Source organism: Vanessa cardui, chromosome 11 (genome assembly GCF_905220365.1).
Source record: "Vanessa cardui chromosome 11, ilVanCard2.1, whole genome shotgun sequence".
Classification (NCBI taxonomy): domain Eukaryota; kingdom Metazoa; phylum Arthropoda; class Insecta; order Lepidoptera; family Nymphalidae; genus Vanessa; species Vanessa cardui.
This window is the reverse complement of record NC_061133.1, coordinates 6,719,576-6,736,680: the sequence shown is the minus strand read 5'-3', so window position 1 is coordinate 6,736,680 and position 17,105 is coordinate 6,719,576. Positions and strand designations below refer to the sequence as shown.

The window sequence follows — 17,105 nt, the reverse complement described above, 5'->3', positions numbered from 1 at the left end:
ACTTGGAATGTTTTACTCTCGTTGATAATGCACAAATAAATTAGAACTGCTATTTAAAAAAAACTTTGTTGCTTTGATCATGTGCTTGTTTAAAATGCACAAATATACAGCCAGATAACATAACAGAAAGAGTAACGAATGTATACGGGATTCAGGATGAGGATGTAAAACTAAAAAAAATTTAAAACCAAATTATAAATACGAAAAAAAAACTTTATTTAACTAAAATTAAATTATTTTGAAAATTGATTGGAGGCAGATTAGAATAGATTACCTTAAATTAAACTCCAATTTACAAAATAAAAATGACCTTTTAATTCAATTTATGAAGCACGGTAACAAGGTATATTGTAAATTAATTTTAATATCTCTGTCATAATAGTTGGGTTAGAACATTTTAATACATGTTATATTCCTACCAAAATATTAAACTAAACGGTAACTTGTATAAAATGTACATTTAATAATAGTTGTATAAAACAGTACCATTACTTTACGGACATAATAGATGGGCAGCATTTGTAGTTGAATTCATCCTTTGTATAAAATGGTCAACTATATAAATTACTCTAGGCCTGAAAAAAAAATCTAAGGTCATTGATTCTAATCTGTATAAACATACAGATGAAAGTATGTATACTGTATAGTTTAATGAGAGGAATATAACAGTTACTTTTTATAGCAAATAAAAAGTATATTTTGGGTTGAAATTACTATAGGTCCTTTTTGAGAATAAAACTACTTAAATAATTTATAGTATAGATTGATTTTATCCAAGAATCCATTTGAATCAGTTATTTACTTTCAATATCTGCAAAATTATAATTTTTCTTTAAGTTACTAAATACACTCATAAAATCAATAAAAAGCCTTGTCAAAGTAGTTTGTTATTTTATTTTTATACCACATAAGTTAACAAAGTTACTGTTGTGTATTTAAGTGATAGTATATATACTAAATATTAATATATAGGAAATAAAAGAAATTTCATTGTTTTAGCTTCTTTTCCTCTTATTATATCATACATTTCTATGCTATATGCAAAAGTATAGTTTTATGCATATTTTGTGTAATAAAAAAAAAAAAAATTGAACATAATACTCACTATATAGGTAAACCTTGTACATCCATAAGGTCTTCTTGTTGAGCGTGTGGATGTGAATGGGCAGTGGAAGCAGGAGGCACCGTGAATGCGTTATGGTGATGTGGTCTAGGACGCCGAGGAGAACGGGCGGTTATTACGCGTGGCTTATGAATCTCATCCATCACTGATGGTGCTACATATGTAAAGCCCTACAAGAAAATGAAAAATTATATATGACAATTGTTATATACAAAATAAAAAAAATATTGTAGTTTATATAACTGTACCTGGAACATAAGGTTGGCACTTTCACTAAGTGTTGATTCATCTGGAGAATCAATAGGTGTCTGCAGAGTAAATCTAGTATCAAATTGGGACACATCATCTTCACTAGTCTGTAAACATTAAAATCATTAAAATATTATATTAAAAAATAGTAGCATCAGTCTGAAATAAACGCAATTCATGTTATATACTATGAATACTAATATTTATTTTAAAAATGATTTCACCTTTGTTTTATGTAATAAAATGTCACTCTAAAAACCAAATTTTACTAAAAAGGTTCCACATTGTCATTTTTGTTTTATTTAACTAAAACTGTTAGTTACCAAACGTGGTTTAATAGGAGGCTCCAGTCGACGAGCAAAAACATCATCCCATTGTACATGCTTAAAGAAAGCATGTCCTCGTACTGCTGCTGCACCAGTAGCACCAAGACGTTGTGTTTCAGAGCGCTTCATTAGACGCCGTATCAAATCACGGGCATCTTGTGTGAGGTAGGCCGGTAACATGAGTTTACCTTTAAGTATTTTTTCAATTGTCTTTGTACGATTGTCACCGGTAAATGGTGGCTGTAAATGTGCAAAATGTGTTTATTAATTAATTCATAGTAGTATACACACTATACCAATTAAGATACATTTTTGTATCTTGGTATAGCAATTCTGAATATACAAAAGTATCTGCCTGATAATTAGATTATCCAACCATACCTGCCCTATCAGCATGTCATACATTAATGCTCCGAGGCTCCACCAATCAACAGCTTTTCCATGACCACTTCTGGTCAATATTTCAGGTGCCCTTAAAATTTTAAATTTTGTATCAAGGCAAAAAATATTCACAAAAAATGTGTAAGCTATGTCTCATTATCTATTAATATACTTACATATATTCAATAGTTCCACAAAATGTGTGTGTGACAATACCTTCCTGAATGTGCTCTTTACATAATCCAAAATCTGTAAGTTTAACATGTCCTTGAGCATCCAGAAGGACATTTTCAGGTTTTAAATCACGATAAATTATACCTAAGCTGTGTAAGTGTTCCAAAGCTAATATTATTTCTGACAAATAAAAGCTGAAAAATAAAAATGAAGGTTTTTTTAAATCTTGATAATGATTTTTATCTTATATGTATATTGCTAATGCTTATTTAAAATAAGATAATTTTGGATAACTTAGATTAATTTAAAAGATTACTGAGACATCAAACATAAGAAACTTTACAATTTATATTTTACTAACCATGCTGTGTCTTCAAGAAAAATACCTTCACGTTCAAGATGCATAAACAATTCCCCTCCACTTAAATATTCTAAAATTAAATATAATTTACCACCAGTTTGAAAAGCATATACTAATTCAACTATAAAGGGATGCTGAAAAACAAAAAAAAATTTATATTAGATTAAGTTTAAAAAAACAAAAACTTACCAAACATGTTCAAGGACCATGTTTTATTAATTCTAAAATTAAATGAAACCTTTACCTTAACAGCTTCTAAGATATTTCTTTCAGCTTTTGTGTGAGCAGTGTCCTTTTGATTACGTACAATTGAAGCTTTCTTAAGAACTTTCATTGCAAAGTATGCTCCAGGGTCAGGGCCAGTAATCTTACGCACTTGGAAAACTTTTCCATATCCACCTTTTCCCAGTACTTTTCGTAACTCAAAATCTTGGGGTCCAAGTCTTTTACATTGACCTGGATTAACATTATCTTCTGAAAGTTGTATGGTTTCTGATCCTTCAGACCTTTAAATTTTAACAAAATCGTAATATGCTCAAAATTAATAATACTTTAACATAATAAATAATACTTACTCCACTATATTATTCACGTGTAGTTCAGGATCATAATCAACCTGTATTTGGAAATATTTGATGAATTAGAAGTTAAAACATTTTTAAGTTAAATCAAGAATACATCAAAGTTGCTTACTGAATTCAGATTTTCACTTATATATAACTAAAACACTAAGATTCATTATCATTATGAGAAAAAAGAAAAATCCTTGAATATAAAGCTGCGAAAATGTATTAATTTTAGGTTAGGTATTGCTACTCTAATGGTTTTTGGACAATTTATATGAAATACCTCATCTACTTCGATGATATCGTCTTCATCAGAATCCCCGACTGTAACTGTATCCACATCTAAATCTAAATCAAAAACACCTGCCATATACGATGACATTTCAGTAAAATCACATCAGCAAAATGCACTATATTATATGAAAACACTTAACACGTAAGAGTAAGTTAGTGATTAATATTTGATTATATGTTTTTTAAAAAGATCTTTTATAATTTTATGCGTAAATATGAAAGCAAAATATAGAACAAACAAGTCAAACACAGGACTACTGTCTGCTAATATTCAGTATTATTGGATAAATGGATATAGATTAAAAATTAAAAATATATTTTAGTTTTTGAAAGTTGCCAGCTTAATTAACTGTAATTATTTGTAAGTGATAATTATATGAATAATTTTCTTAAAATACAAGAAAGTATAAGAATTTCATATTTTAAAAGATTAAACTTTTATAAAGTTTTCGAAGGTATGATTGTCATCGGGCACCGCAGGAAAAGTGGCAACCAGTTACATCATTACACAGATAATTAAAAAACTTGTCCACTAAAACGAATGAAAGAGCCTAACTTTATCGTAAACAACTCAACTGTGCCTTAAAACTGAATTTTATATGATTTGAAGATAATTTTTTGTTTTCCATATTTCAAATGTTGTTTTCGTAATGCAACGACTATCATTTTGTTATTTTAATTAAACATTCCAATATGTGTCTTTTTATATTTGTTCTTAAACGTTTTCGAACAAACAGTATTTAGTTGTCGAGGGTGTAAACATGTATTAGTAATCATATTACTTACTAATAATAAAAATTGTTTACTATTTTTTTATTTTTATAAAATATTTAAGAAGCTGTTTTACGATTTTGAGAGTGTATTTTTAAACAATGAATCTTTATCAAATGTTTTTATAAGAAAATCCTTCAATGGCTAGTGACAACGAAAAAAGTTTGAGTAATTACAACAATTCGGATGGTTCCTTAAAGAGTAACAAAAAGAAAAACAACGGTGGATATACAGGTAAGTGCTTAGTTATTTTTAGTTATATGTATTTACCGAGTTAAGTATTCTAACCATCGAAAAACTATAACCTCTCATATTTTTTATTATGTTACAAAGTCAGCATCGTTACTCATGTTAAGATCACAGTTGTTAATTATTTATACTTTCTTTTAGTCAAAACTTTATTATAAATAGAATATGAAATAAAAACAAGGCTAATTGCTATCTAGAAAATTAACTTTAGTCCTATATTATAGTATTCCTTAGTTAAAATTATACCAATCTTGATTTGGCTACTTTAAAAGAGCAGTGTTGTAAGCATTTGCAGATTCTCTTATTCTTTTATTCATACTGAGAGCAATGGACGTAATATACATAAAAAGCACACCAAAATTGTTACATATTACTGGCATTACTGATATTAAACTGGGTGATTTTTCATTTCTGGGTTCAAAATTAGCCTTAGCTTTGTCCCTTGCTTAAATTTATTATGCTCATCATTAAGTGTTCAATGCAGCGGGTTAGGAGAAGAAAAAATAAAAAAACACTACAACTATTAACCAATAACTTACTTTCCATAACCAATATATATATATATAAACATACAGGTGGTATGTTTTATAAAAAAAATAGTACTTTTTACACTTTATGTATGATGTCAATATAAGTTTATACAATTGATTCTTAAAATTTTTCTTGTTATTTATTCAATAAAATCCTGTCAGGATTAGCATGTTAAAATGTATAGTTTTATATACATTATACCAGTTTGTCTAATACTACTAATAATAATTTTTTTGCTGGAATAGTATTTTAGGCTTATGTATACTTTTTCTTAATCTAGTGATTATACCGCTCTGACCTAGCTTATTCTATGATGCCATAGAATAAGCTAGGTCAGAGTAGTAGAATCATGAAATTTAATAATTCGTTAAAATAACTTAAGAAACTTTCAGGACCTGTGCCCTTTTCTTTCTACAACTTTCCCTGCTTTAAGGGTTTTTTCCCCTTTTTAGGATAGCCCATGTCCTTCGCTGGTAGTAGTTCAAGCTTACTTCTTACAAAATTTCAACATTGGTTCAATGGTTTATATATGAAAATTAATAGACGGACAGAGTTTCTTTCTCTTTTGTAGTATTATATTATGATAAACTACTACGAAAGCGTTATAGCAGCTGACATAAAGTTCAATTTCTTGAGTCCATAGTTTTGAGTTATTCTATCACACTGATCTAACATGAGTTTGTTTATATGTTACCTAGAATTTCAAGTGAGGTATTATCATGATGTTATTCTACACTGTAATCATAAGTTACATGATGTACAAATGAGTGATATAAAAAATCATGAATGCTTGTTCTAAGTAATCATTGTCGCAAAAGACATATCCTGCATTTGAAAGAAAAATATATGTATTTAAATTTGTACATAAATATGCTATTAGAAAATTTTATCTAGTATATAGTAAAAATATGACATTAAAAAAAGCTTTAAGCTAAAACTGATGGATATAAAATATAAAATACGTATGTATAATTTTGCGTTATATTTAATGACATAAAGCCTGAGTTCTTAGTTATTCGAAATAAAATGACACCCCCAATAATAATTCGGATTTATTAGAGGCAATCTAAAAGTTAACCAGATTTAATTTTCATTTCATGTGCAATTTTTGCTTTTCAATTACCTACGTAAGTAAGTACCTATATAGAACATTATTGTGTCGTATTTTCGTTAATGAAAAAAAAATCTTTTTTGAATGTTCAAGCAAATTGATTTTTTAGACATGGCAACTTGCTTGACGTAGTGATGACTTAAAGCAACTGACAAATGACATTACAAAATGCATTATTGTTTTGGTAAAATTTATCGTTAAATGCTAGGAATTAACAGAACTTAACACACAAGAACTTAACAGAAACAAACAGAAGAGTAATAAAACTTTGTTTCTGGATTTTTATTCTGTCTAATGTACTTATGTTTGAAGCATAAAATATATACTGCTTATTATCTAAAAAAAAAAAACTTGTGCTTGGATATGCTTAGAAATATAGAAATGAATTTTAGACTAGAAGATAGCACTTGTCAAAAAATACCTCCTAAATTTGAAGAAATCATAAAGGGAATTATAACAAAAACACAACCCCCAGAGTTGACCCAGAAAGACATATTTCTAGCATTAATTATTTATATGTTTGTAGAAAATGGTTTTGTGCCAATTGTTCAAGACACAATTAAGAGTGATTCAGTAGATGTACTAGATGTTAAACAATTATCTACATTGACATTAAATACAGGAGCTTGTGAGATAACATTTATATTAACGGGCTTTAATGATATTCCTGTGAAACTATTGATGTGTCCATTGGCTTCAACAGTTTTGGTCAATGTTTTTATCAGTGATGTTAATTCAGAGGTTTACTCCATTTGCTTACCTATAAACACATTTGTTGCATCACCTGAAGCTGCAACCATTCCTATGATTTTTCGGGACTTAAGACAATTGACATACATTTTCAAAAATAAAATTGTAGCTCCAGTTAAGAGTTCAATACTTTGCTATTGTGGCTACTCTAGTGCAAGTCTTTTTGGCCTTCCCGAAGAGGTACTCCTAAATATACTATTGACCTTGCCAATAAATGATATAATAAATGTTGCTAAAACTTGTAAAAGATTATCTGTATTATTGGAAAATTCAAGACTCTGGCATAAACTATTCCTAAGAGATTTTACCGAAGTAGTTAGTGACTCAAATGATTGGAAAAAATTATATAAGGATACATATATTGCTCAAAAAGAAGAAAGAAGAAGGTCATGCCGATTGACCGGAACATTACATGATTTAATGGATTTCTCAGATTTTGTGTCATATATTGATAATCCCCTATGGGATGTTATAATATAATCGTACATTTATGTGTATATTATATAAAATAAAACAGATAACATTTAAACAAAGCGTTTAATTTAACAATAATTTAAATCTTAAGATGTAAAAAGTTCTTCCATATTTTTTGTAAGCCACATATTGATTGGAATACTTTATGTTATCCCACCAGAGTTCAGATTGACTGGATCAGAAATTATTCAGACTATAATTATGTTCCATGATAATCACAATAATTAATTAGACCAAGTTGTTTTTATGTTCAATTCATGTCTGTCGTGTATTTTAAGATCTGCCATGAATGCTTTGTAACATATAAGTAATTGATAGAGAGCCTATATATATTTTTTCACTTTAGTACCTATTTTAATTGTATGATCATGTTAGGTTTTATTTAGGAGGACTTCAAAATCATCAAATGAAATTGTGATTTTCCTAAAAATAAACTGTTTGGATTTACTAATTTGATATGTACGAGGACAGAAAAGCACAAATATGTGGTGAATAAATATTACTTTAAATTGATATTTCCTGTAGGTGACAGTGGAGATAAATTAAACCTGGGTGCACAACATTCCATTGGCAAAGGAGGGCGACATCTGTCTATACCTTTTGACTCTGCAGCTGCAAATGGTGATATAAGTAAGTGTATTTTATCATTGATTTTTTCTGTACTAACCAATTTCATTCTCTTGATTAATTTTATAATTACGTACATATTTAATTTGTCATTCAATCTAACTTGACACTTTTCTTGTCTTTTTTTGTTACTAATATAAGTTGAAGGTAAAACACACACAACTTTCTTAAACAATTCGTAAGTTAGTAACAAAAATGATTTATAGACAACTATTGTATATGGTGCCTACATAGAGAGCGATTTGTTGAATAAAAACAGTTCTCGTTAAATGTCTTATGTGAAAAAATGCCCATTTTTCTATATACCAATTTTGTGTTGCATTTAATTATTTTTTATTAAACTTTCCTATTCTGGCTGCAAAATGTTGTAGGTAAACGTATCTATTAATATAATAGAAAGTGACTAAACAATCTGTCCAGTTACAAAAACCGACCAATAGAATATTAGTCAAAATCAAAATATGAATTCTTTGGTCAATACACTCAAAAGGTGTAAAATTGACTATAACAGTTCGGAACGTACATTTACCGAGAAAAACATCACGCTCGCGTTCACGTTCGCTTTTCCATCTTTTTAATTACAGGGTATGTTAGTAAAGTACAATTAAATTTAAATATATCTTACCTAGAAATCAACAAATACTAATTCCACTTTTATGTATCTGTAATATGATGTCATCATTATAACAAATATACTATTAGTGATAGAAGCGATAAACCATATGATTATCTGGCTGAGCCTGCGGTTTTATCCGTGCACGATTTATAAAACACAAATTGCCAATCGCCGTTTTACCTCAATAGGGGTGGAGTTCCGGAAAACTTTAGCGGATTCATTTCATCATTTATTCTTACCAGATGTCTACATCCTATAAGGCATCAGATGAAGCCGCTGCTTCAGGATGGTGATCAATTAATTGTCACGAGTTCACGACTATACCATGTGTTATATATAATGTATATGTACTGATAGGGTTTTTAGTTTTAGCCTGAAGAAATCTCCAACAATAGGTAAAATACTTACCTTTCGATTTTTATGGGATTCCCTGCATTTATTGGCTTCAACTAGAGCTTAAGATTTCTAAGTAAAAACAGACGATTATAGACAAATGGAGAAGGCATTTCAAAGTAATCATTTGAACAATAATTATGGATCCAGTAGACAGCGCCGACACAACTTTCATTCTTTAACTTAGAGCTCTGTGGATGGACTTTTAGTATATATATACGTACACATATATCGTGTAGGGTATCGTAGACATGAGATTTTGAGGTAGTTTTTATTAGTGAAGTTAAGAATTTAAGTTACGTGAAATATATATTGAGCCAGTAGAAATGATTGATGAATTTTAGAAAGAAAATCAAGTAGATAAGTACTGTATATGTAAATGGAGAGAAAACAATTTCTTGCGAACGTTATCACATGGGTCTAATCAACCGCGCAGTTAATATATTCTAATTTAATTAAATTTAATTAAATAAGTCTAATTGCAACACTTCAGTTCAGATATTTTTTTCCATATCCGATGACGCCTACTCTGATCTTATAATTCGATGTATTGTCTCAAATTAAACCTTCATATAGTGTTATGGAACTGATAAACGTAAAACATTAGTCATTTACGATTAAACTAAATAAACAGAGACTTATCTCGCATTGCATTCCTCAGGAACGCACTTTCAAAAATTATCGAACAGATAGCGGTAACGAAAAGATAAGCTGTAGATAAATATAGGTACCCCAGAACCTGGACATTTGCGTCCTTATAATTACTAAATAATAGAAATATTTACACCACTCCCTAAGGTTAGTTTAAATAGAAATTTTAGTAACTAATTCATTGGTTCACTTTTTTACTTCTAATAATTCTTTAATTAATTATTAATCTAATTTATAAATTAAAAATATTATTTATTCCGCAAATAATTTACAATGTATGTTAAATTTTAGATGTAAATATATAAATTATATTATAGACATTATTTATACTCCAATAGTATGTATAGTATGAGAATGACAGGTTGCTTGATGTGGCGGGGACCGGGATAGGGTGAGGGTTGCGCGCGTAAGATGCGCCGCGCAGCCTCCATTCGTACCCTCGCCTCCGTGGCGCCATCATCTGAAAATTATTGTGTGTTTTACGAGATAAATGCCACACAAAGAGTGCCGTTTAAATGTAGGGCTTCGTGCCACGATTGCGTACTGATGACTTGGAGGTGAACTAAACCGTGGAGGGGCCGCGGGTGGCGCGCGACAGGCCGCCGTGGCGGTGCTACGGACCCATGCTTACCCATAGCCGATCTGATGGCGATTTTCCTATTTATGCAAGAGGTGAGGGGATATTCCTTTCTAAATATAATTTGACTTGGAATGGCATTGAACTAAACAAAATGTAAGTGTTAGACCAAAATAATATCTATCATAACGATTAAAGCAATTTTCTTTGTATTTATACTAGGCGTTCTACAAATGTCTTTATTCTCGAGTATTTCCTATCTGTAATTACAGAAAGTTAATGTCTAGTTCGAGAGTTAAGATAAAGCTCGCAGCCGAAGAGAGATTTATAAATCGATATTTTAGTTTCCGTCTTTCGAAGTTTGTAGATAGATACACGTAATGTGTTCATGTATATTTTAATATAAAGTAATGCGTTAATGGTCCATCGGATGGGTAAACTTTTTACTTATATTTAACAGTTCAAGCTTCGTCGCATATATTATATGCTTAAATAGGTTTGAGCTTGAAAATACGCTCGACTTATTTTCTAGGACAGAGTGTCTCTATTAATAAATAAAGGTTACACGCTTAATCAAACTGAGCACACGATAGAATCGGCCATAATGTGGACAACGACCAGATAATGTTTATATAAAATTTTAATAACATTTGTCGCTTCAAGTAATCACACTTGTGTGTTACATAGGTTTTTGTTTGCAATTAATGAGAACCTCGTAGACGTATAAATGATTATATTCGAAGTAAATTAAAATTCTCTTTACCAAGTTTTGTTGTATACAGAATAACTTTGAATGTGTAAATTTTTCTCTGAACATGTAATTTAAAAAAAGCTAGATCCTCATTGACGAAACTTTGTAGTTACGAGCTTAATTTGTAGTTTTTACATATTTACAATTCATCTAACTAAATAAGAAAATTTTCTTTAGTAGATAAAAATGAGACGTTAAGATCAATTTACTTGTTACAAGAAAATATTTTAGATATGAATTATCTGCAGTATAAGTGCGGTAAACAAAATTCCGATTTCAAAATAACTGCTTCAATTTAGAATGTATAGGAATGACAGTAGTTATTGCTTATCTTAGGTTGCTATTTTTTCCGTGGATTCATAGAATATATAGCCCAAGAACTTGAAGTACATATATATTTAGTATGTTTTCTTAATATTAAAAGATTAGTTGACGGTTTGTAAATATATTGTTGATTCAGTTGTTAATAATGTTTTAAATTATGCTATAAAGAGGAGTATGATATACTCGTATTATCAAGCGTTATCTTATCTATATCGTTTCTATTCAATGTCTTAGTTGTAATTCACATTTCGATTTATTTGGACATGTTAACTTTATAAATGAATCACGATATTTAAAATGTTTGGTTATGTGTTCATGGTGGTGCAAAATGGACGACTCAGCTCTCAAAACAAAAGAGTCTACAACTAGACACAGACCGATAGACGACGATACTCGAAGTGAAAGTGGAGTTTTGGATAAGAATGTAAACAGATGTAAGTTAATCTGAATTATTTGCTTCATTAGAAATTATTCATTTATATATAATACGATATGATTTGTACGGAAATAGATTATGAGAACTAATAGACAAGGTCGCTTATGACTAATTCATTTACTACTTGAGTTTATGTAAAATTATTACGATATAATATTTTTATCTATAAAACAAAAATATAACATGTATGTATATGTATGAAAACGTACATTACGCATCGCACACCTTATACATATATTGCTATCTAGATACATAAGACTTTAGTTTTATTGCAGAAAATAATTCTAGTAATAATTTTATTATTATTCAATTATTTGACTTTAATTTTTGAAAGGTTTACTTTGGTGCAAATAATGTTTAAAAAGTTTACCATGACTTAAAAAGTATTTTCAAGTAATTTCAAATGTAAGCGCAATTCAAAATAGGTGAATGTAATATAAATGGTATCACGTTAATTCATTGCGAGGTTACTTAAATTAAGCAACTGTCTGAGCTAATATAGTCCCGACTGAGTAGAATAGAGGTGCTCCATCTCGATCCGCTGTTGGCGTACCCATCAATCTAACACTTACGCGATTTGAACACCTGTATGGTGGCGGATAATTAACTAAATGCATTCCCATGGAGGATTGACGCCAAACAGCCAACCTGTCGTAAAAGTTTGTCAAGTAATTCTTCCACGGAGAGTCCATTAGGAGAAAATGGATATTGAGAAGTAAATGACAACGATTATGGTATCGATAGTGTGGATGATTAACTAGCGATTCGCTTCCATCATCAACATTCGAAGTTTACTCAGGCATAGCAGGACTTACAGCTAAACTTATACTAATTACTAGGTGTAGGTCAAACCTACTAATTAGTGTAAGTTTAGCCATAAATAAGTTTGGCCGTATCTTTTTCGTATCAATCTTTTTGATTGAAGCGTTTGTATATGATGTTTTTTACTTTGTTAGATTTCTTCAATAAATCTACATTCGGCGCTAAAAAGGTTATTAACCTTAATGTCGAACATGGTATAGAACGATCCATGGCTCTCCGTACAATCATCATACAATTCACAGCACTCTGTATAAGCCACCATGTTTCAGCACTGTTATATCATTGTCTGCTGCCACTTGGCAGAAATGGGATTGTATATTTTATACATATGTATATATACAAATAGAAAATGCTATCATTTGTATCGCCGCTCGGCTCCAGCCATATTTCATTGTTCTTCTTTGTACGCTCGACGATTATATTTCTAATTATGAGTTAAACATTGAAATGTTTATTTACTTTGTACATATAATTCTTTTATATATCCTCTGGCTATTTAGTAAATTTATAATTCATATATGTAGATTCATTGTTTTGAAGTATTTAGTCGGTTGAATTTAACAGATATACAAAGACGGTGTCGAAAATAATTGCAACTCTTTTTATTTTGTAGGAGGCATATAAATGTGTATTTATAGATGGATAATATTAATCACGTTTCTTTAAAAAAAAACTGTAAAACGTAATGCATAATTAGCTCTCGTAAGCTGTCTTTCATGAAAGTTATTGTTTACACTTGTTTTCAATAGTTTCAGTGTTTAGTAAGATAAAAAAGAGAACGAATGGACGGATTGGTTTTTTTAGCATTTTCATTAAATAAAAATGTAAAAAAAGTGTTATTAATTATACAATTATCATTTTCCATAATCAACATTGTCTTCTAATAAGACAATACACTTAAACTAGAGATATCCAGTGGGGGGAATAACGCCCGCTCACCCCCATGAAAGCTAACGCCTTCCTAGGGGGCGTTGGAGGAATTAGAGGATTTAGATTTAGAGATTCTACTTTGTTTTACTTTAGAATAGTAAGATTGACGGTGGTAAGTCCTTGTAAGTTGGTTGGCAAACACGCGCTACATGCAATTTCATTTTTTCGACAAGAATATTAAGGCAAGGAACGTAACATAATGAGCTGCAAATCTTTTGAATTACTTTTCAAGATTAAACTTAATATATTACTTATACCACCGATTATAAATAAAGATTTTACTGTAAAGAATCGACAAGGAACTTAGTAGCTGCTCGTTTTTACGATCGGTGTACGGATTAATGCGCTAGCATTGCAAATATTTAAATGAGAGCATACACAAAATCAAATTTTATAAGCTTTAGAAATGTCTTATTATCGTTACGTGCTTCACCGTCAAACATAAATTTTGAACTTATTGATAGATCTGCTAAAAAGTTAGTAAGGTTATGAAAATATCCGAATCTGCTAATAAATGGAAATCTCTGCAGTATTGTAACTGAAATAAAAAAAAATTACATACTCTCCTACAAGGCAAATATTAAAAATGCATTTAATTTGCTAAAAGGTTTCATTAAATAATGCCGGAAAATCTTTTCAGTCACATAAGGAAATGAATATTTGTCTATAAGACGAACGAAGATTTATCCTATTAAGAAGAATTTAGAGTAGAGATAGTTATAATACTTACTATATCAAACCTTTTTTTCATCGTCATCTACACAAAACAGAGAAAGATTTTTAAACGTATACTTACATATATATGATCACTTTTCATCGTTTTTTTTATTTCACAGAATCGGTACCACATTTTTTTTTATTTTTAATATTTAATCTGATCAATTTGCGATTGCCAGATAAGATAGGTTGAATTTTTAGTCAATTCTACGGGAAAACCCTATCTGCCCACATTAACGTCTGTCTATGCCAAACTGGAACTGGAATTGCTTTGAAAATTTTCATGGTGATATTGCATACATTACCATGCAAACTTTCACCAAATATTGGTTTGAACGAAATAAAAACGACTTGCTAGCAAGTCGTTTTTTTAATAGACGCTCTAAATCGTAAATCGTAATTTACCTTTCATTCAATAAACTCAAATATAAAAAAAAAACACTTAATTTCATAAACATAAACCTTGAACTATTTTCTATTAATAAGTCTGTAATAGGCGCCTAAGTAATAAAAAGTACACTATTATTAAAACATCGATCAAAGTTACAACGAACTACAAGAAGTTTTATATTGTGTTACTTGCTGCGAGCCGTCATGAGCGAGTCCGACTCGCACTTGGCCGATTTTTTTAGTATGACTTAATTCTATACCTACATTTATGGCTCTAGGTAGCTAATTACAAATAATGCATTATAGTAAGTAGGTACTATATAATCGATACGTTCTCCTCACTAAAGTTACGAAATGGTTTCTATGACTTCCAAATTATGATATACAATTTTTAGATATACGCACTCCTCGAGTCACTCAGACTATACAGATAAACAGACCTTGTGTTTGATTGTTAGACTATATTTACATTAACTTCAAAAAGTTAATGGTTTTTTTTTCAATCAAAATTTTCACAAAATTCTGGAAATCGTGAAAAAAAGGTAACATAACAATAACAATTTAATAATTGCTATTACCTTCGTTTTCATCTTAAAATACCTCGAAGTTTATTTATGTGTACGAGTGTAAATATTTTGGTATATCCATCACCATAATGTATAAAAATAGTTTGTTTCTAAGGTAAATGTTAATGCTAAATGAGTGTAAGTACTACGAATTGCACCTGCACATACAGGCGTGGGTGCGTAGGTGGGGTAGACCGCGGGGTTTTTTCGTTAAAGTAAACCCGGTACGTCGCCGGCCGCCGCTGGTGTCGATGCACGATCCCCGTACTTCACATACTCGTTCACTTCTCGCTACCTGCAAACACTGCACGGGCTTAGCATTGTGTTTTGAATATCAATGGACAATCAACCGCTAGCAGCTACGTCGCATTTTAATCCATTGTTAGTTTGTCTTGAACATGTTGTTAATATTATATTATATAGTTTTGTTGGAGATACATTGTTGAGTATATCTAATAATACTCCTTAGAGATATCCTGTTCAAACTGAAAATAAAATACATTGACTTGTTATTTTAATAGTTCTTGATAATGTTATCAGAGATGGGAGTTTATAGTTTCATTATAATGTATATGCGTTTGAATACGATATTTGTATATCCATATATAAAACTCGGCAATAAGCCAGTGCGAAGGCATGAAATGAAAAGTTAAATGCCTTAGAACGGCTTACAACGGGCGGTACCTACTACGGCACGATTAAGTAGGTACATTGGTAATTAGTGATCTCTGTTGCTGTGACGTCATGACGTAGTTTCGCTAAAGTACGCCATCGCCATGGCAGTTATGCCACGGATCAGCGAACGAAGCGCGTCGAGTGCAACATGCAGGGGCGACAGCAGGCGGGCCCCCACCCTTTCTCGCCGCCCGTCTCGACCCGCGCGCCAGTCCGTCGGTGTGCGTCCCTAGCGACGCAGGTACCATGAATATATTGTAATTATTAGTGTTGTTCGTGTCGATTATCGTGTCTTTATTTGGTAGTGAATACCAGTGAAGTGCTGTTTTTGTTGTCAATACTGAAGATGTCGTGCATGCGACATGGCCGTGTGTAGTTGACATGTCTTTGAGCGCGCCTGCTCAGGCGGTGCGCGGTACCAGGACCAATAGCCTCGACCAACTTGATTTTCAAGAGCGCAGGCAGCTGATTGCTAGCTCATTGTCTCTCACAGACTTCCTTCACGTCGGGGCTAAAGAAGTTGCTGCTGTTGCCGGTTAGTTCGCTTGAACTTAACTCATTTAAAATGAGTGTTTTTTTTTGTACTGATGAACGCATATGTAATAGATGTTATTTTAAATCTTTTTATGGTTACGTTATTATCTATTCCAAGCGTACAAACAATATATGTACAATATAAATGTGGCGCCATTACCTGTTTCCTTTAAAGATAAAAAATATATCTATTAATATATATATACACCGCTTTTAGTTATAAAAATAGTTTTAAGTTGACTTAAAAGTCGATAGCCAAACAATATTTTAAAAAAAAACTCGTTTTTTTAGTAAAATGTAAATCATATCCTACGTTACCACATAGTTTAATTTAAAAATAAATCAGTAACAGATAATAAAAATAATTATATTCTGTCTGTCTTTCTTTTGAATATATTCGAAATAAATATCACAATAATTGTAAGGCCAAAAAACTATATTACGAATGTGTTATGCTGATGTCATATGCCCATTATTACTGGGACATTGACCACTTGTAACAGTTCAGATTAGGATTTGAAAGTGATTCATACTACCAGGCTTATCCTACGCAATTACACTTTTTGATTAAACAAATACATATAAACAGATTTAATAGACTGATTAGGGTTGAATATAAAATCTAGATAAACAACAAACATTTGAGCTAAAGAGTTACATAATAATTCCATGTTATAAAAATATATCAACACCATCCTTTAATATTACAGTGATAAAAAAAAGATAATCGTTCTGT

General features: G+C 30.6%; 3 protein-coding genes across 9 annotated transcripts in view; 2 read left to right on the top strand and 1 right to left on the bottom strand.

The window, feature by feature from the left end:
• Positions 1 to 192: 192 nt before the first annotated feature.
• Positions 193 to 3,768, bottom strand: LOC124533465 (ribosomal protein S6 kinase beta-2). Its single transcript, XM_047108758.1, has 10 exons — positions 3,464 to 3,768; positions 3,190 to 3,230; positions 2,859 to 3,120; positions 2,615 to 2,748; positions 2,256 to 2,447; positions 2,080 to 2,170; positions 1,696 to 1,938; positions 1,372 to 1,479; positions 1,106 to 1,293; positions 193 to 575 (listed from the first exon to the last, which is right to left on the bottom strand). Coding segments are annotated over exons 1-10 (1,359 nt in total). The 5' UTR covers positions 3,563 to 3,768; the 3' UTR covers positions 193 to 574.
• A 249-nt stretch (positions 3,769 to 4,017) lies between these two features.
• Positions 4,018 to 17,105, top strand: part of LOC124533496 (phosphatase and actin regulator 4) — a 54,078-nt gene continuing 40,990 nt past the window's right edge. For 5 of the 7 annotated variants that reach the window (XM_047108829.1, XM_047108828.1, XM_047108824.1 and 2 more), the window contains exons 1-2: positions 4,018 to 4,479; positions 7,886 to 7,990. In XM_047108829.1, coding sequence (XP_046964785.1) covers positions 4,386 to 4,479; positions 7,886 to 7,990 — 199 coding nt within the window. In that variant the 5' untranslated portion in view covers positions 4,018 to 4,385. Of the gene's footprint in view, positions 4,480 to 7,885; positions 7,991 to 11,529; positions 11,734 to 15,963; positions 16,371 to 17,105 lie in introns of those variants that run through there. The other 2 variants (XM_047108827.1, XM_047108826.1) reach the window with 2 other exon arrangements.
• LOC124533498 lies at positions 6,276 to 7,824 on the top strand. Its single transcript, XM_047108832.1, has one exon. It carries the CDS (start codon positions 6,431 to 6,433, stop codon positions 7,364 to 7,366), a length of 936 nt encoding a protein of 311 aa, XP_046964788.1. The 5' UTR covers positions 6,276 to 6,430; the 3' UTR covers positions 7,367 to 7,824.

Bases quoted from the DNA above. Each gene is read 5' to 3' on its own strand.
- LOC124533498 (XM_047108832.1), top strand. From the start codon at position 6,431: ATGTACTTATGTTTGAAGCATAAAATATATACTGCTTATTATCTAAAA.
- LOC124533465 (XM_047108758.1), bottom strand. From the start codon at position 3,562: ATGTCATCGTATATGGCAGGTGTTTTTGATTTAGATTTAGATGTGGAT. The intron at 2,448-2,614 runs GTTAGTAAAATA...TTTATTTTTCAG, and splicing joins TTTCTTGAAGACACAGCATG to CTTTTATTTGTCAGAAATAA. The intron at 2,171-2,255 runs GTAAGTATATTA...TAAAATTTTAAG, and splicing joins TGTGGAACTATTGAATATAT to GGCACCTGAAATATTGACCA.